The 20,079-nt window shown below is 43.6% G+C and overlaps 1 protein-coding gene across 5 annotated transcripts; it reads left to right on the top strand.

Moving 5' to 3' along the window:
* The first annotated feature begins 1,290 nt into the window (after positions 1-1,290).
* Positions 1,291-17,145, top strand: epsti1 (epithelial stromal interaction 1). Of its 5 annotated transcripts, none has more exons than XM_036974894.1 (11): positions 1,291-1,577; positions 3,619-3,677; positions 4,193-4,276; positions 4,376-4,449; positions 5,607-5,690; positions 6,299-6,372; positions 7,278-7,362; positions 9,904-9,987; positions 10,105-10,166; positions 10,448-10,653; positions 15,429-16,327. In XM_036974894.1, the coding sequence occupies exons 1-11, from the start codon at positions 1,384-1,386 to the stop codon at positions 15,494-15,496; spliced, it is 1,074 nt and encodes a 357-aa protein (XP_036830789.1). In that variant the 5' UTR covers positions 1,291-1,383; the 3' UTR covers positions 15,497-16,327. The 5 variants fall into 5 exon arrangements, with proteins under 5 accessions (XP_036830789.1, XP_036830790.1, XP_036830792.1 ...); XM_036974895.1 differs by lacking the exon at positions 15,429-16,327 and adding an exon at positions 16,334-17,145 and having other exon boundaries at positions 1,292-1,577; positions 10,448-10,670; XM_036974893.1 differs by lacking the exon at positions 15,429-16,327 and adding an exon at positions 16,334-17,145 and having other exon boundaries at positions 1,301-1,577.
* Positions 17,146-20,079: the final 2,934 nt, after the last annotated feature.

Below are 20,079 nucleotides of genomic sequence, written 5' to 3'. Positions count from 1 at the left end.
CATCATCTCTGTACCCCACACATACAATTATTATCTCTAAGGTCCCTCAGTTAAGCAGTGCATTTCAAACACAGATTCAATCACAAAGACCAGGTAGGTTATTCAATGCCTCAATGCCTATTAGTAGATGGGTAAAAAAGCAGACATTGAATATCCCTTTGAGCATAGTGAAGTTATTAATTGCACTTTGGATGGTGTATCAATACACCCAGTCACTACAAATATACAGGTGTCCTTCCTAACTTAGTTGCTGGAGAAGAAGGAAATGAGGCCAATGGTGACTTTGAAAACAGTTACAGAGTTTAATGGCTGTGATAGAAGAAAACTGAGGATGGATCAACAACATTGTAGTTACTCCACAATACTAACCTAATTGACAGAGTGAAAAGAAGTAAGCCTGTACAGAATAAAAAATGTACAAAACATGCATCCTGTTTTCAACAAGGCACTAAAGTAATACTGCAAAAAATGTGGCAAAACACATAACTTTTTGTTCTGAATACAAAGTGTTATGTTTGGGGCAAATCCAATACAACACATGACTGAGCACCACTCTCCATACTGTCAAGCATAGTGGTGGCTTTATCATGTTATGGGTATGCTTGTAATAGTTAAGGACTGGGGAGTTTTTCAGAATAAAAAATAAATAAAAAATAAATGGAATGTAGCTAAGCACAGGCATAATCCTAGAGGTAAACCTGGTTCAGTCTGCTTCCACCAGACACTGGGAGATGAATTAATCTATCAGCAGGACAATAACCTAAAACACAAGGCCAAATTTACACTGGACTTGCTTACCAAGAAGACAGTGAATGTTCCTAAGTGGCTGAGTTACAGTTTTGACTTAAATCTGCTTGAAAATCTATGGCAATACCTGAAAATGGTTATCTAGCAATGATCAACAACCAATTTTACTGAGCTTGAAGAATTATGAAAATAATAAATGGCCAAATGTTGTACAATCCAGGTGGGTAAAGTTCTCAGAGACTTACCCAGAAATACTCACAGCTGTAATCGCTGCCAAATGGGATTCTAACATGTTTTGACTTGTGAATACTTATCTAATCAAGATATATTAGTGTTTTATTTTTCATGATTTGTTTTACAAAATGTTCGAATTTTTCTTACATATCAACATTAGAGTATTTGGTGTAGATCATTGACAAAAAATGTCAATTAAACACATAAAAAATTCCACTTTGTACAACAAATTTTGGAAAAGTCAAGAGGTGTGAATACTTTCTGAAGGCACTGTAGTCTGTGGGTAGTACTGGGAGTTAACTTTCCAATACGCGTGTCTGCCACAGGGGGGTAGGGGCTTCTCCAATTTACCGGCGTCTCAGACAGTTCTGTGTCAGTAGCCATAGGATATAGGCTGCCACCATGGACGACCAGGGATATTATAGTAATAATAGAATCAATTTGACCAATTCAGGAGTTAATCGGAGAACAAATAAGCAGTCTGGAAATAATGCATGGCAAGAGCCCGGGGATTCCAATCCTGATGTCAATGTTAACGCACCTGTTAACGCGAACACCGACCCACAAACACAGCAGGATCCAACTCAGCCTCGATAGTGAGTAGTAGCCAATAATATTTATCTACATTAGACTATGTATTTTCCAATGTTTCAAGGGGATATTCGGGCTATATTGATATGGAAGTTTCTCTTCTGCATCAAGTTTAAGAAAAATTGGGAAAAGTTTTGGAAGTATTATTATGTAAAAGTTGGGAATGTCATTCAAATTAAGAATGTATTAAATTAAGTATTTATGTAAAGTCATATTCTCCTTTAGGCTACAGTAAATTTCAGTTTCGTTTCATGCCCTTAATTCCTGTGAAGCGGAAGAGAAAACCAGAGATTATTTTGAGGAGATGGAAAATTGCATTGCAATCCTAATAGGGCCTATTGTGTACGTTGTCAATGAGCCGCGCGGTGCATTCTGGGTGATTGTGAGACAAGTAGAGCTCTCCTTTCAGGAGTGAATGGGAGTCAATTGGGCGCAAGTTTAAAAACCTAACATTACCATGGAATTCGTGAACATGAAGTACACATTTACACATCTTTTGGAGATTAACTTGTTATCTGTAATATCGTATAGCTTTGGAATCGTGACATTACGTACTTCCGAGGGAAATAGGCAGGTTTATCGACTCATACCTGATTTGAGAAGGGATTGCGTGACGATTAAGTTAGCAACCGCGTGACACAGAATGACAACGTAAACGTGATTGGTCGACAGTTTGCTGGGCGGGATGTTATACATTGGCCATTAGTTCCTATCAATTCAATTCAAGGGCTTTATTGGCATGGGAAACGTGTTAATATTGCCAAAGCAAGTGAGGTAGATAATATATAAAGTGAATATATAAAGTGAAATAAACAATAAAAATGAACAGTAAACATTACACTTACAGAAGTTTCAAAACAATAAAGACATTACAAATGTCGTATTATATATATACAGTGTTTTAGCAATGTACAAATGGTTAAAGGACACAAGATAAAATAAATAGGCATAAATATGGGTTGTATTTACAATGGTGTTTGTTCTTCACTGGTTGCCCTTTTCTCGTGGCAACAGGTCACAAATCTTGCTGCTGTGATGGCACACTGTGGAATTTCACCCAGTAGATATGGGAGTTTATCAAAATTGGATTTGTTTTCGAATTCTTTGTGGATCTGTGTAATCTGAGGGAAATATGTCTCTCTAATATGGTCATACATTGGGCATGCGGTTAGGAAGTGCAGCTCAGTTTCCTATCTCCTTCTGTCTCTAATATCTCTGGTGAATATAGTCTATGCGCACGCATGCGCATATGAGCAGACGCTTGCGTTCTGTTTTGGTGCACAAGAATATTGCCTCTGTCTGGTAAAACCCTTGGCACAGAAGATTATGAGGGTTATTACACGTCTAAGTAGGGGGAGGTATTTACATGTCCCTTTCTCTCGCTTTCAATTCAATTCAATTCAAGGGCTTTCTCTGACTGGTTGCATCACCGCTTGATATGGCAACTGCTCTGCATACGACCGACCGCAAGGCGCTACAGAGGGTAGTGCGTAGTATGGCCCAGTACATCACTAGAGCCAAGCTTCCTGCCATCCAGGAACTCTATACCATGTGGTGTCAGAGGAAGGCCCTAAAATAGACTGTTCTCTCTGCTACCGCACGGCAAGCAACACCGGAGCGCAAAGTCTAGGTCCAAAAGGCTAACCGCAAGCCATTAGACTGCTGAACAGCTAATCAAATGGCTACCCAGACTATTTGAATTGACCCCCTTTTTACACTGCTGCTACTCACTGTTTATTATCTATGCATAGTCACTTTACCCCTACCTACATGTACATATTACCTCAATTTACTTCGACTAACCTTTACCCCAGCAACTTGTCTCGGACAGGTACCCCCTGGAGGCTCGTTATTGTTATTTTATTGTGATATTTTTTTTCGTGCTTAAATACAAATATATATTAACATGTAGCAAATATTTTCTTACAAAAAACTGTTGGTTAAGGGCTTGTAAGTAAGCATTTCATGGTAAGATCTACACATGTTGTATTAGGTGCATGTGACAAATACAATTTGATTTTAATTTCCATGCTCTCTCTCTCTCAGTTCAGATGGGTTCACCATGATACCACCCATTGAATCACGAAGGAGTAAACTACAAATGAGTAAGTCTCGTTGTAGCGACCCTGGTATATTGACTCTGCCACTTGAGCACGCGTTTGTGGCACAATCGATTTCTGGGGGTCGGTTCAAGGTGCACTCCCTGCCTGTTTTATTACATTTATCCCTCCCTCCATCCCTCTATCCCTCCCTCCCTTCCCATCTACCCCTCCCTCCAGTAATAGTATATATTAGTAATATACTATATATTGTATTATAAACTGGGTAGTTCGAGCCCTGAATGGCTGACAGCCGTGGTATATCAGACCATATAGCACAGGTATGACAAAACATTTGTTTTTACTGTTCTTATTATGTTGGTAACCAGTTTATAATAGCAATAAGGCACCTTGTGGGTTTGTGGTATATGGCCAATATACCATGGCCACGTTGCGTCGTGCCTAAGAACAACCCTTAGTCGTGGTATATTGGCCATATACCACACCCCCTCGTGCATTATTGCTTAAATATACTTGGAATGTAAAATGTCAACATGTTACCATTCTCTTTTAACCTGCAGTGGCTCAGAAAGAAGAGGAGGATTTACAGAGATGGAAGGAAGCAAACAGACCTGGTCCTGTCCAGCTGGCCCCAGAGAGGCTAGGTACACACACACACACACACACACACACACACACACACACACACACACACACACACACACATTAATAATATTATCTTCTAATGCATGTATCTCTGTAAGGTGGTGCTGTGTCATTGGCTGAGGCCAGAGAGAGGCAGCTGTTCGAGTTACGCCGATCTAAACTGCAGAAACAGGTATTCCATCATTACACTTTACAATAAAGATGTATTTATAACTTTATGGCCCGTATTCCATCATTACACTTTACAATAAAGATGTATTTATAACTTTATGGCCCGTATTCGTGCCTGGCATTTTACAATAAAGATGTATTTATAACTTTATGGCCCGTATTCCAGCCTGGCATTTTACAATAAAGATGTATTTATACCTTTATGGCCCGTATTCCATCATTACACTTTACAATAAAGATGTATTTATAACTTTATGGCCCGTATTCCATCATTACACTTTACAATAAAGATGTATTTATAACTTTAAGGCCCGTATTCCATCATTACACTTTACAATAAAGATGTATTTATAACTTTATGGCCCGTATTCCATCATTACACTTTACAATAAAGATTTATTTATAGATTTATGGCCCGTATTCCATCATTACACTTTACAATAAAGATGTATTTATACCTTTATGGCCCGTATTCCATCATTACACTTTACAATAAAGATTTATTTATAACTTTATGGCCCGTATTCCATCATTACACTTTACAATAAAGATTTATTTATACCTTTATGGCCCGTATTCCATCATTACACTTTACAATAAAGATGTATTTATAACTTTATGGCCCGTATTCCATCATTACACTTTACAATAAAGATGTATTTATAACTTTATGGCCCGTATTCCATCATTACACTTTACAATAAAGATGTATTTATAACTTTATGGCCCGTATTCCAGCCTGGCATTTTACAATAAAGATGTATTTATAACTTTATGACCCGTATTCCATCATTACACTTTACAATAAAGATGTATTTATACCTTTATGGCTCGTATTCCATCATTACACTTTACAATAAAGATTTATTTATACCTTTATGGCCCGTATTCCAGCCTGGCATTTTACAATAAAGATTTATTTATACCTTTATGGCCCGTATTCCATCATTACACTTTACAATAAAGATGTATTTATAACTTTATGGCCCGTATTCCATCATTACACTTTACAATAAAGATGTATTTATAACTTTATGGCCCGTATTCCAGCCTGGTATTTAAAACCCTCACATTCTGTTAATTTCTTGATGATGCCTTCTAAATAGCCCTTGACAGACAGTGTGAGTAAGTTGTCTACTTGTGTTGTGTTGTGTGAAGCTGAGAAAAGAGGAGATGGACCGGCAACGGAAACAGGCTGAGGAAGAGGAGAATGACAGGATGAAGGCTAAACAGCGGGATAAGGTAAGAGAGGGATGGAAAGGGTGTTAGCACTGTACAAATGCATCTCTTACTTACTATTGATGTCACTGTATTGTTACATACCATATACTGTAGGTATACAGGAGGTATTGTTTCTCTCTGTAATACCATTTCATTCCAACAGATGTCACTGCAGACAGCTGGCAGGCACACTAATCCTAGATGTGGTGATTGAATGAGAGAGAGAGAGAGAAAGAGAGGAAAATAGACAGAGAGGAAGAGACATATCCACACCCATCATTAAGGAGACAATAGTTCCCTGACTGATTGATGGTGTTTCCAGGAACCACAGGCTGCAGCAGAGAGAGCTGTTACACATGTTTGAGTCCATGTCTGGCTGTCCTCCTCTGAGTGGTGAATACAGACAGAGATGTCTTGATAGTGGTTCATGAAGGACACCAGAGCAGTGGTTACGGAACCTTTAACGAGTCACCTTAATAACATTTCAAGCACTGTCTTGTGACCCACCTAATGAAGCTGACCATGTTTCTCTCTACAACCTAGTCCTTGATTGTAACCTGAGAGGGAATGGTTACGACAAGTCCCTACTAATTAGTAACAAGTCACGGATGTGTTCAACTATGTTACAGGCTGAGAGACTGGAGGAGAGGAGAGAACAGGAGGAGAGGCAGAGGAGAGAAGTTCTCCAACAGGACCACCTCAGGTCAGCACTTTGAACTTGTGAATAAATAAGGTGTTTCTGTAGCAGACATCAGAGGAGATGGAGGCGTGTGACACACACTTAACCTGTCTTTCCCTGTTTACCCTCACATCCGTCACTGAACCATGTAAATCCTTCTACTCACCTGAAGTAACATACCGTGTCATTACAGGTGGAGGAGAGTCAAAAACTGAAGGAGAATGCAGAACCCTTGCACTTTAATGGATGTTTATGTACAGAGTGTTATGTGCAGGAATCTCTTCTCCAAAGCATAATAATATTAACACTGGTCCAAACCCTTAGCCCTTAAGCACCCAACGGAGTTATTGTGTTATTGGAACCCTGGCTACATTCCAACCCCTCTGGAGGAACATTCTGTTTGATGTCACACCACTGGCACCAGCCTAACAACAACAAACATGACACACACTAGGAGAACTGTAGGGAAGGAAAAATACAAACATGTACAGACAGACGGACGGAGGGAGGGACGGACGGAGGGACGGACGGACGGAGGGACGGACGGACGGACGGACGGACAGACGGACGGACGGAGGGAGCATGTTGGAGTCAGGGGTAAAGAGAGGAGAGGCAGTTACAGAGTACAGATGACGGGGCTACAGATGGGACTGAGACGGGGACAGGACCGTTAGGACAGAGGACTGAGACGGAGAAAGGACCGTTAGGACAGAGGACTGAGACGGGGACAGGACCGTTAGGACAGAGGACTGAGACGGGGACAGGACCGTTAGGACAGAGGACTGAGACACAGGACAGGAAAGAGGATGAAGACAGTGAGAGTCAGACCAGGACAAACAGACTAGGTGACCACTCTGTGAGGGAGAATCAGGAGTGTCTGCAGAAAACATTAACACCACTGTGTGTGTTTGTGTGTGTGTGATTTGCAGGAAGACAAAGCAGTTCCTTCAGAGGGTGGAGAGGTCAGATGCAGCTCCATTGGCAGTGACTAGTGCCTCACACACATCACCCTGGGTAGGACTATGTGTGTGTGTATCCTAGACAGGGCCCTGGGTTTGGAACTCTCAGAGCTGTGGCTGTGAGGTCAGGGGTAATTCACACCAATGGATCCATCTTTGTATACGATCTGCTTTCATTGACCGGGGTGGAGTGGGGATAAACTCAGCCCCAGAAATGTTGGTCCAGCCCAGCCCGGGGAGAGGACCCATCCCCTTAATATATTATCCTCTGGTTAGAGCTAGTGGACACTTTGTGTGTGTGTGTGTGTGTGTGTGTGTGTGTGTGTGTGTGTGAGAGAGAGAGCCTGTGCACAGAGAGACTTTAGAGGTTGTGATTGGATTTAAGTAAGTGTAAATAAATACACACTAGAAGTCTTGCCGTCTCTTTCACTCTCTCTCTCTCTGTGTCTATCTTTCTTTACCCTCGCTTTCCTTCTCCATCTCTTTCTCCATCTCTTTCTCTCTCGCTCTCTATCCCCCCTCTCCTCATAATTTGATGGTTCTAGGAAGGGAGTTGGTGGGGTGAGGCTCACAGAGTTCACATAAAGTACGGAGAGATGGCGAGATAGAGAGGGGGGGGGGGGGGAGTTCACTGCCGACAGACCAAGGGTGGAATAACCTGCGTAGTTCTGGTGAAAGTACCTGGAAGGAAGCCAATGAGAGGCCAGGATGCAGGAAGACCTGCTAATCACAGATGTCATCTTTGCTATGTCATCCAGGTCGCTATGTCAACCAGCTCCACAAGAACCAATCAATCTACCTGGAGAGGATGGAGAAATAGACCACAAGCCATCATAGCTTAATGTGTGTAATATACTATTGTTTGTATGTAGTGCTAATAATAGTAGTGTTGATGTCTCATCTCAGCCCTAGCCTGGTCTCAGTGGTGTCGTGTCTGGTGATGCTGCAGACAGCAGACAGGGGAGAGCAGGAAGGAAGTTTCTCAGGGTTTGAGTATGTGTGCGTTAGGGAAGGGTTTCATACTGTACTGACTGACAACAGTATTATGTGTCAACTGACATCTTTATTCAAATTGCACACACAGCTGTGGTAGACAGACAGACAGAGGAAATGTTTTCTTGTGTGGCCTTTCTCATTGTTGTGCAAGTTTCTCTAGTTTCCCTTATTTCTAAACTTATTGGGAGAATTAGCTGTGCCAGGAGCGATAGAGAAGGAGAGAGAGAGGGTGAGGAGAGGGAGAGAGAGAGGGTGAGGAAAGGGAAAGACAGACTGAAGAGAGGGAGGGAGAGAGAGAAAGAGAGGAGAGGGAGAAAGAGAGAGAGGGTAAGGAGAGAGAGAGGAGAGGGAGAGAGGGAAAAGGGAGCGAGAGAGGCTGAGTAAAGGGAGAGTGAGAGAGGGAGAAGAGAGAGAGAGAGAGGGTAAGGAGAGGGAGAGAGGGTGGGGAAGGGAGAGAGAGGCTGAAGAGAGGGAGAGAGAGAGAGGCTGAAGAGAGGGAGAGAGAAAAAGGGAGAGGCAGAGGGAGAGAAAGAGAGGGTACGGAGAGGGAGAGAGAGAGAGGGAGAGAGAGAGGGTGAGGAGAGAGAGAGGGAGAGAGAGAGGGTGAGGAGAGAGAGAGGGAGAGAGCGATGGGAAGAGGGCTGCATGCAAAGATGAGGAAATAGAACAGGAATCGAGAAATAGAGAGAGTGATAGCAGAAGAGATAAAGGAATTCCTCTCCCTGACAGGCAGTGACTGTAGGATAACCCAGACGGATAGAAACATCACATGACCTGTCATCTCTGTGGAGACAGAGAGTACACAGAGTAATGTGTGTAGCGGTATGCCTCTCCAGTTTCCATAGAGATCCTACATTCTATTCATATATTTTCTGCTTGTTTTCTCTGAAAACATGGTAGTGAAGGAGTGTCAGGATGTCTGTGTTCCTGCTTTACTCTCTATTGACCTGGTCTTCTGGAGGTGCTCCAGACTGCAGTACTGGATCCGTCCAAGCTAAACCAACGTCACAGACCCAGTGATCAAAGCCGCCGAACAGGAGGGGGAGAGCAACGGGAAGAAGGGGGAGCGAGGGGTAGAGAGTGTGGTTGATGTGGTCTCTACTGGGGTACTGGGGAATTTGTTGTTCTTTCAGAGATGGTTCCTTAAGGGACGATTAATATTCCTTATATCCTCTGTTTGTGTGGGTAGTGTGCGTGCACGTGTGTGTGTGTCTGTGTGAGTTTTGTGTTGTGTGTGCACTCCCTACTCTCCAGAGTTGGAGGATAGAGAACAGAGAAAGAGCCTGACACCAGAAAAACAACTCTCTCTCTCTCTCTCTCTCTCTCTCTCTCTCTCTCTCTCTCTCTCTCTCTCTCTGTCTGTCTGTCCCTCTCTGTCTGTCTGTCTGTCTGTCTGTCTGTCTGTCTGTCTGTCTGTCTGTCTGTCTGTCTGTCTGTCTGTCTGTCTGTCTGTCTGTCTGTCTGTCTCTCTCTCTCTCTGTCTGTCTGTCTGTCTCTCTCTCTCTCTCTCTCTCTCTCTCTCTCTCTCTGTCTCTGTCTCTGTCTGTCTGTGGCCTGAGAGAGGCCTGAGACCCTGTGTTCTTATGTTCCTGTCCCGCAGGCCAGAGCCCAGGAATACAGGTCAGAGAGGAGAGAGGAGGAGAACACCGCTCTACAGCTGAAGAAGGAGGAACAGAGGATGAAGGTAGCCTGTCAAATATACAACCATTGCTAACAAATGTTATCGGTATATGTAGCCCAAGCAGGAATGAAACTACAGTTCAGTTATGGGTGCAGTACCAATCCATGTTCTTCCCCTCAGAGTGAGGTTTTGGAGGAGAAAGAGAGTAATCAAGAGGAGGAGAGGATGAGAGAATTGAGAAGGTGTGCTCATTTTTACAACAATGTTCAAACCTAGTTGTCATTTTTTTTATGTTGAGTGATCTGTTTAGACATTGTTCCCTTATTTATTTTGTAGTAGTTGGCTGGACGGCCTGTAATCTGTTGATAATTCTAATCTCTTTTTAATAGTTTAAAATATACTATTATCCCTGTAAAGGAGATGTTGCTTGCAGCGTTACAAACATTAGCATAGAAACATACTGAATACATTCCAAGGAAACACATACATTTTATAACACACAAATGATTATGTCTGGTGGCAGGGGGAGATCAGCTTTCCTCGACCGACTGCAGGGTGGGGGCACAGAGGTTGCAGGGGGGCAGAATGAGCTACAGCGCCCCCCTGTGGCTTTGGGGGAGGACAGGAGTGGCTGGCAGACCCATAGCCAGACCTCCCGACCACAAGACACCTTTACATCCCCGGAGCCTGACCCAACACACAGCACCTCAGAGTGGCGAGAGGAGACCAGTAAGACACACACGGATGCACGTACACATACACACTTGCACACTGGGTACCGTTAATTACAATCTGTCAGTAAGGGAGGGAAATTCTGGTGTCTCTGAGCCAAGCTGTCAGAGAGAGAGTCGGGAATGACTTCACGGCTCTCAACTCACTCTCCATGGGCCACTTTGACCACTGCCCCCTATCTACAAAAAAGGCAATAATACAGTGTAGTGGAAATACAATTCCAAAATAATGTATGAATCAATGTGTCAGAGACATTCCAGTGGTCAGGGCTTGAAACACTTCTTACAGATGCTTCTGACATTATTTCATTATCCTGGTGCCAAGGTGTGCAGTCTTCAGATGTGTGTGTGTGTGTGTGTTTGTGCAGAAGACTAAACCCTTTAAATGAACCCATCAATGGCAGCAGCCATTGCCAAAGCCCACATAGCAGCAGCAGGACAGGAGCAGATGTTCTGTTGACTAGAGTTTCATCATAACAAAGGTACGCTTTGATTCCCTTCCCACGTTCCTGGGCATCTGTAGCTGATGGCATCTGATGCTTGAGCTTATTTCTGTTGGATTTCACTGTTCACATCAGGACCAGTTCACTTCAGGACCAGTTCACTTCAGGACCAGTTCACTTCAGGACCAGTTCACATCAGGACCAGTTCACTTCAGGACCAGTTCACTTCAGGACCAGTTCACTTCAGGACCAGTTCACATCAGGACCAGTTCACTTCAGGACCAGTTCACATCAGGACCAGTTCACTTCAGGACCAGTTCACTTCAGGACCAGTTCACTTCAGGACCAGTTCACTTCAGGACCAGTTCACTTCAGGACCAGTTCACTTCAAGACCAGTTCACTTCAGGAACAGTTCACTTCAGGAACAATTCACTTCAGGACCAGTTCACTTCAGGACCAGTTCACTTCAGGACCAGTTCACTTCAGGACCAGTTCACTTCAGGACCAGTTTACTTCAGGAACAGTTCACTTCAGGACCAGTTCACTTCAGGACCAGTTCACTTCAGGACCAGTTCACTTCAGGACCAGTTCACTTCAGGACCAGTTCACTTCAGGACCAGTTCACTTCAGGAACAGTTCACTTCAGGACCAGTTCACTTCAGGACCAGTTCACTTCAGGACCAGTTCACTTCAGGACCAGTTCACTTCAGGAACAGTTCACTTCAGGACCAGTTCACTTCAGGACCAGTTCACTTCAGGACCAGTTCACTTCAGGACCAGTTCACTTCAGGAACAGTTCACTTAAGGAATAGTTCACTTAAGGAATAGTTCACTTCGGGAACAATTCACTTCAGGAACAGTTCACTTCAGGACCAGTTCACTTCAGGACCAGTTCACTTCAGGAACAGTTCACTTTAGGAACAGTTCACGTCGGGAACAGTTCACTCTAGGAACAGTTCACTTCAGGACCAGTTCACTTCAGGAACAGTTCACTTCAGGACCAGTTCACTTCAGGAACAGTTCACTTCAGGACCAGTTCACTTCAGTAACAGTTCACTTCAGGACCAGTTCACTTCAGGACCAGTTCACTTCAGGAACAGTTCACTTCAGGACCAGTTCACTTCAGGACCAGTTCACTTCAGGAACAGTTCACTTCAGGACCAGTTCACTTCAGGACTAGTTCACTTCAGGAACAGTTCACTTCAGGACCAGTTCACTTCAGGACCAGTTCACTTCAGGAACAGTTCACTACAGGACCAGTTCACTTCAGGAACAGTTCACTTCAGGAACAGTTCACTTCAGGACCAGTTCACTTCAGGAACAGTTCACTTAAGGAATAGTTCACTTAAGGAATAGTTCACTTCGGGAACAATTCACTTCAGGAACAGTTCACTTCAGGACCAGTTCACTTCAGGACCAGTTCACTTCAGGAACAGTTCACGTCAGGAACAGTTCACTTCAGGACCAGTTCACTTTAGGAACAGTTCACGTCGGGAACAGTTCACTCTAGGAACAGTTCACTTCAGGAACAGTTCACTTCAGGAACAGTTCACTTCAGGACCAGTTCACTTCAGGAACAGTTCACTTAAGGAATAGTTCACTTCGGGAACAATTCACTTCAGGAACAGTTCACTTCAGGACCAGTTCACTTCAGGAACAGTTCACTTCAGGACCAGTTCACTTCAAGAACAGTTCACTTAAGGAATAGTTCACTTCGGGAACAGTTCACTTCAGGAACAGTTCACTTCAGGACCAGTTCACTTCAAGAACAGTTCACTTAAGGAATAGTTCACTTCGGGAACAATTCACGTCGGGAACAGTTCACTTCGGGACCAGTTCACTTTAGGAACAATTCACGTCGGGAACAGTTCACTCTAGGACCAGTTCACTTTAGGAACAATTCATTTCAGGACCAGTTCACTTTAGGAACAGTTCACTTCAGGAACAGTTCACTTCAGGAACAGTTCACTTCAGGACCAGTTCACTTCAGGAACAGTTCACTTAAGGAATAGTTCACTTAAGGAATAGTTCACTTCGGGAACAATTCACTTCAGGAACAGTTCACTTCAGGACCAGTTCACTTCAGGAACAGTTCACTTCAGGACCAGTTCACTTCAGGAACAGTTCACTTAAGGAATAGTTCACTTCGGGAACAATTCACGTCGGGAACAGTTCACTTCGGGACCAGTTCACTTTAGGAATAATTCACGTCGGGAACAGTTCACTCTAGGAACAGTTCACTTCGGGACCAGTTCACTTTAGGAACAATTCACTTCAGGACCAGTTCACTTTAGGAACAGTTCACGTCGGGAACAGTTCACTCTAGGAACAATTCACTTCAGGACCAGTTCACTCTAGGAACAGTTCACTTCGGGACCAGTTCACTTTAGGAACAATTCACTTCAGGACCAGTTCACGTCAGGACCAGTTCACTTCAGGAACAGTTCACTTCAGGACCAGTTCACTCCAGGAACAATTCACTTCAGGACCAGTTCACTTCAGGAACAGTTCAAGTCAGGAACAGTTCACTTCAGGACCAGTTCACTTCAGGACCAGTTTACTTCAGGACCAGTTCACTTCAGGACCAGTTCACTTCAGGACCAGTTCACTTCAGGACCAGTCCACTCCAGGAACAATTCACTTCAGGAACAGTTCACTTCAGGACCAGTTCACTTCAGGACCAGTTCACTTCAGGACCAGTTCACTTCAGGACCAGTTCACTTCAGGACCAGTTCACTTCAGGACCAGTTCACTCCAGGAACAGTTCACTTCAGGACCAGTTCACTTCAGGACCAGTTCACTTCAGGAACAGTTCACTTCAGGAACAGTTCACTTCAGGACCAGTTCACTTCAGGACCAGTTCACTTCAGGAACAGTTCACTTCAGGAACAGTTCACTTCAGGACCAGTTCACTTCAGGACCAGTTCACTTTAGGAACTACTGTTACTTGTCATCACATCTGTAAAATACTTTTGCTCTCAAGGTCACATCGCACCCATGAAAACTTGCATTAGTTACCCAAGGCAATGCCTAGGCTTTGCTCAGTGGGTTTCGCAGGAGACCTGGGTTCGAACCCAGCTGTCATCACAGTACACATAGTTTTCTGCCTGTCAGTGCAGAGCTTTGCCTGGCCAAACTATCTCAGCCATCATCCCTGACAAAGCAACGCCATTCATCCTTTCTAACCAGTTAGCAGCAGCCTGTGAACTGGCTTGGATGGCTCAGTGGTTTGGAGCATGGGCCTGGCAATGCCAGGGTTGTGGGTTTGATGCCAGGCTTTTGGGTTCCATGCCGGGGTTGGGGGTTTGATGAAAGGGTTGTAGGTTCGATCCCGGGGTTGTGGGTTCGCTGCCAAGGTTGTGGGTTCGATGCCAGGGTTTTGGGTTCGTTGCCAGGGTTGTGGGTTTGATGCCAGGGTTGTGCGTTCGATGCCAGGGTTTTGGGTTCGTTGCCAGGGTTATGGGTTCAATGCCAGGGTTGTGGGTTCGATGCCAGGATTGTGGGTTCGATGCCAGGGTTTTGGGTTCGATGCCAGGGTTTTGGGTTTGTTGCCAGGGTTGTGGATTCGATGCCAGGGTTGTGGGTTCGATGCCAGGGTTGTGGGTTCGATACCAGGGTTTTGGGTCTGTTGCCAGGGTTGTGGGTTCGATGCCAGGGTTGTGGGTTCGATGCCATGGTTGTGGGTTCCATGCCAGGGTTTTGGGTTCGTTGCCAGGGTTGTGGGTTCGATGCCAGGGTTGTGGGTTCGATGCCAGGGTTTTGGGTTCGTTGCCAGGGTTGTGGGTTCGATGCCAGGGTTGCGGGTTGATCCTGGAGACACCCGTCAACTTGGATCCGATAGCTGTTGTAAATGGCCATGTTCAGTAACCACCCTCATTAGGGTCTAATGTACAGAGTCCAGTTGTCAACTGGAAATAGTTTTGGAGAAAAGCATCTGTTGGCTAAATGGCCGTGGTGATTAGGATATAAAGAGGATGCTAGTCCTTCACCACCATAACACTCCTAATCTCCTCCTGGCTGGCTGATGACCTCTCCCTCCAGGCTCCTCACACTGCCCTGCTCAGTGTGTGTGTGTGTGTGTGTGTGTGTGTGTGTGTGTGTGTGTGTGTGTGTGTGTGTGTGTGTGTGTGTGTGTGTGTGTGTGTGTGTGTGTGTGTGTGCGTGCGTGTGTATGTGATCAGGGACTGCTATATTGTGGTTAGTTGGAGGATCAGGTTGGATCAGAATGACTATGGTGGAAGATCAGTGTTTCTTATTTTTCTTTCTCTCCACCCCCACCCCCCTCTCTCTCTCTCTTCTCCGGTCATCTATCCTTCCTGGCTGAACCAGATGACCCAGCAGAGAGCGTCATGGGAGTGTCCTCTCAGACTGCAGTGAACGGGCTTGGTCTGGGATGAGACTGTCATCCTTATGTCTTGTCTGACTGTGTGTGTGTGTGTGTGTGTGTGTGTGTGTGTGTGTGTGTGTGTGTGTGTGTGTGTGTGTGTGTGTGTGTGTGTGTGTGTGTGTGTGTGTGTGTGCATGTATGTGTGTGGGATTGGATGAGGCTTTGGTGTTTAGAATACAAAGCAGAGCTCTGTCATCGTTTCTCATTACAAGGAACATTCATCCAAAATCAAAACGTTTCATAACTCATAAAGTGGTCTAAAGTCAAGTCTAAATTCGACGGCATCTGTTGCACAGATCCAGCTGTATACAGAAGAAATATACAGTTTTCATTTAGGGTTTGATAGGTCAGGATATGGTACCTCTGTCTCCATACCCCAGCATTTAGATACAGATGTAGGATCTTAATTTGATCACTCTTTTGTTGCTGAAAATGTTCCAACTGGAAATGCAGATGAGCTTCGTGAATCACATAAATTCACTGAAAACCCACATTAACACATGGTTATATTAACAGTATTGCACTTTTCATGTAGCCTACTTTTGGCCGGCTAATAGCCAAACCACCAATCAAGCAACATTATGGACAAAGCGTTCAAATCCTGTTGCTGCAGGATTATTTTGCTGTGACAATATACATTTGAAATTAAGATCCTGCATCTGTATTCAGAACTAAAGGATCATACACTGTGTGTGGTATAAAACTCCATGAGAGCAGTTGTCTTGCTTTCCCAGGCTTGTCAAGAGACCGCAACAAAGGATAACTTTGTTACCTAATATGACTGGAAAAATCATACATGTGCATAAATGTAAAATGTAACACTGAACTCTGTTTTTCTCTCCTCCAGATCCAGACTTTGAGTGGGTTGTGATGAAGCTTCAGAATAGCTTCCCGTTCTGTGAGAGACCCTTTCTGGAGGACATCGTCATTCAGTGTAACGGAGACTATCAACAGGCCTATGACTTACTTATCTAGTGTTGCGGAGACTACCAACAGGCATGTGTGTAAGTCTAATGATAACCCTTGTGTATTAACTTTTAGTGCTGAATCTTCCTCATATCTTCATCTAGTACTAGTGAACCTTGAAAGTAATAGTAGAATTGTGAAACTTGATTCCGTAATAATGATAATATTGTGAAACTTGACAATATCTATTGGATCAAGTAATGATACTATTGTGAAAGGTAATATCTTAGTAATAATAATAGAGTGAAACTACTTCATTTCTTCAGCACAAATTACAAATTGCTCCATTGTGTCTGACATTGATTTAGGATGTTTTTTTACAAATGAGTTGTAGGTCACTAGGATGAGTCAGCATCTTTATATCCATTTGGCTTTTAACAAGCTCATTGTGTTGTTATGGAAACATCTGTCCTGTTTTCTGTTTCTCTGTATAAAGGCTAATCACAATAACATGTTGGCTATCCATTACAAGGGTTTGTCATCTGTATGATGGACAACAATAGACCGTCTCCCTTGGTGTGTCCTATTAGATAATATGTTGGGTCTTCATGTTCTGTGTCACCTCTGGTTTCGCTGAGATGTTTGACTTTTCACTTTGTATTCTTCAGATGTTTCCCTGATTGAATTAGTATTGTAATGTTTGGGTCAGCTATCCAGGGCTGTGTTTAATAAATCGCTGTTCAACACGATACGATACATGGTTGGAGAAGCTTTGTCTTTCTATGATGCTATACTTTGTAAGGGTACTTGCGAATATGTCTTTGTCAGTTGACCCAAAATAGAACAACATAGAAGCCAGTGTTTGTAACAATAGGACACAAAGGTGATTTTAAAAAACAACACTTCCATTCATTATTTACCGGACAATAGCGATGTCATCCCCTTCTTATAAATGATCAGAACATAGAACAGAGTGGTACTTTCACATGGCGCAGGGTTGTGTTACTGCCAACCAAAACCCCTCTCAGACATAATGGAAGTACTTATGGTAAATGTGACTCCACAAAGTCTTCAGAGATGACCTGGAGATCTTCCTGTTCCCATCGCTAAACTGGGCCAGGTTGAGATACAGTAACTTAACAACCAACGTCATGCCTCTTCAGCTACACAGTGAGGATAGGAGTACACCTGAACACACCTGCCATAGCTGAAGCAGCTTGTGTGTGTGTATATATATTTCCAATGGGCTTTTCTTCGCTCTCTTAAGTGGACGAGTCCTCTGTCCCTAGATGAATGTTGTGTGTACATACAGTTGACTAAATCGTGGTACAAACCACCACCCTCAGCATAATCAAACCAGTATTGCACAAAGCTTTGTCTTGATGAGACCATGCTACAATAAGGTATCACATGATGATTTTCGGACGGTTACAGGATCTGGCACACACACGAACGCGCATACACGCACACACACACACACTCACGCACACACACACACACACACAGTAAGCAGTAGCAGCTGACTTGACAAGTGTGTATGATATGCACAGGAAACGTGGGAGGTTAGCTACAAAGAAGACAGAAACTCATAGAATCGACCCAAAATGAATCAACAATGTCAAAAACAACGTTTCTCTCAGGGATGTAGATATAGCTAGCCCTAACCCTAACTTCCTGTCCACACCCCAGCTCAGCCCTAACCCTAACTTCCTGTCCACACCCCAGCTCAGCCCTAACCCTAACTTCCTGTCCACACCCCAGCTCAGCCCTAACCCTAACTTCCTGTCCACACCCCAGCTCAGCCCTAACCCTAACTTCCTGTCCACACCCTAGCTCAGCCCTAACTCTAACTTCCTGTCCACACCCCAGCTCAGCCCTAACCCTAACTTCCTGTCCACACCCCAGCTCAGCCCTAACCCTAACTTCTTGTCCACACCCCAGCTCAGCCCTAACCCTAACTTCCTGTCCACACCCCAGTTCAGCCCTAACCCTAACTTCTTGTCCACACCCCAGCTCAGCCCTAACCCTAACTCCCTGTCCACACCCCAGCTTAACCATATTTTACTACTACAATGTACATCTGTGTGTGTTTCAATATGGCTAGTTACACAGCCGATAAGGTACATGGATGCATTTACAAAAAGTGATACAATCTCTCCCCAACTCTCAGTTTGAATGTACAGTATCTTGATGATGTCTTTCAAATCGCTTGACTCAAAGCAACCAGTCCTCTCCTCATTACACCCTGGTGTGTTTCTTCTCTGACCCAGAATCAGCACAAGACAGTTCCGGATATAGCAAGGAAGGGGAGATGGAGTGAGTGAGGGAGGAATTAGGGAGGGAATACTATTCCTGTCCAATCTGACCCTCATGTCCGGCAGTGTGAGACTCTCCCACTTTTCCCAGGGATTTAAAATTGAACGAGCTCCTTCCCTCACACATATCCACAGTACAGACACACAGGTACTGAGGCATGCACACACACAAACCCACAACCGTTGGTGGAAAAAGTACTCAATTCTCATACAGTATTGAGTAAAAGTAAAGATACCTTAATAGAAAATGACTCAAGTAAAAGTGAATGTCACCCAGAAATATACTACTTGAGTAAAAGTCTAAAAGTATTTTGTTTGAAATATATTTAAGTATCATAAATAAATGTAATTGCTAAAATATACTTATATATCAAAAGTAAAAGTATGAATCATTTTAAATTCCTTATTATAAGCAAACCAGACAGCACAATGTTCTTGTTTTTGTAATGAAGACTCAGGGAGAACAAGGTGTAGATTCACACGCAGAGCACGGCAGATGTTTATTAAGCCTTCGCAGAAGGCAGGAATCGTGGTCACAGGCAATGGTGAAACACAGGTAGGCAGACAAAAACAATACCTCACAACCATACAAACAAAGAGAACTGAACTAAAAAGGGAGCTGATGAGACCAGGTGAGTAACTAACACAGGTGAAATGAATGAACAAAAATGAAAGACAGGGCTATGTTCAAGAACACAAAGAAACTGGGCTATGTTCAAGAACACAAAGAAACAGGGTTACGTTCAAGAACACAAAGAAACAGGGCTACGTTCAAGAAGACAAAGTTGAAACTGAAACTATCAGAAAGAGCAGGTCAATCATAGCCCTCCGCGAAACAGAAATGTTTAAGAGTGAAGATGCTGCATAGTGGTCATGACTATCCAGATCAAATCATTATTTAATCATCTCAATATTTGCTGGAACACACACACTCACACACACAAACACACAAACCAAAGTGTGAGTCGGGGGATTACCCGTGGGTGGTTCCCACCCTGAATGAGGTCAGGGCATTACACAGACACTGAGTTCTGGCAGAAAAACACAATAAAATCTATCAACCACACACAGTGGAGATTTTGACACAACACTAAACAATGCATTATTTGAGCTATACCACTGCTACACCTGGCTATCAGCAGAGCCTTGTCTGGCAGCGAAACAGTTCATTCAGGCTCATTTACTGCCTTTAGAAAAAACATAGCTGATATGGCTGACTTGCTTAAACAAATGTGGTTTCTACTGACAATTGAGATGTACAAACTATGGCATAAGAGGACGACAAGCGGATAAGAGGCAATCCGTGATTTTGATTAAGACATTAATGAGTGAGCTAGTCAATATAACTACTTGTTCAGCACTTTTGAAATGT

The sequence above is a fragment of the Oncorhynchus mykiss genome, chromosome 3 (genome assembly GCF_013265735.2).
Source record: "Oncorhynchus mykiss isolate Arlee chromosome 3, USDA_OmykA_1.1, whole genome shotgun sequence".
In the NCBI taxonomy this organism is placed as follows: domain Eukaryota; kingdom Metazoa; phylum Chordata; class Actinopteri; order Salmoniformes; family Salmonidae; genus Oncorhynchus; species Oncorhynchus mykiss.
Note: the sequence above shows the minus strand (reverse complement) of the source record. Positions and strands in the feature narration are given on the sequence as shown.

Bases quoted from the DNA above. Each gene is read 5' to 3' on its own strand.
- epsti1 (XM_036974893.1), top strand. From the start codon at position 1,384: ATGGACGACCAGGGATATTATAGTAATAATAGAATCAATTTGACCAAT. The intron at 3,678-4,192 runs GTAAGTCTCGTT...TTTAACCTGCAG, and splicing joins AAGGAGTAAACTACAAATGA to TGGCTCAGAAAGAAGAGGAG. The intron at 7,363-9,903 runs GTAGGACTATGT...CCTGTCCCGCAG, and splicing joins CCTCACACACATCACCCTGG to GCCAGAGCCCAGGAATACAG.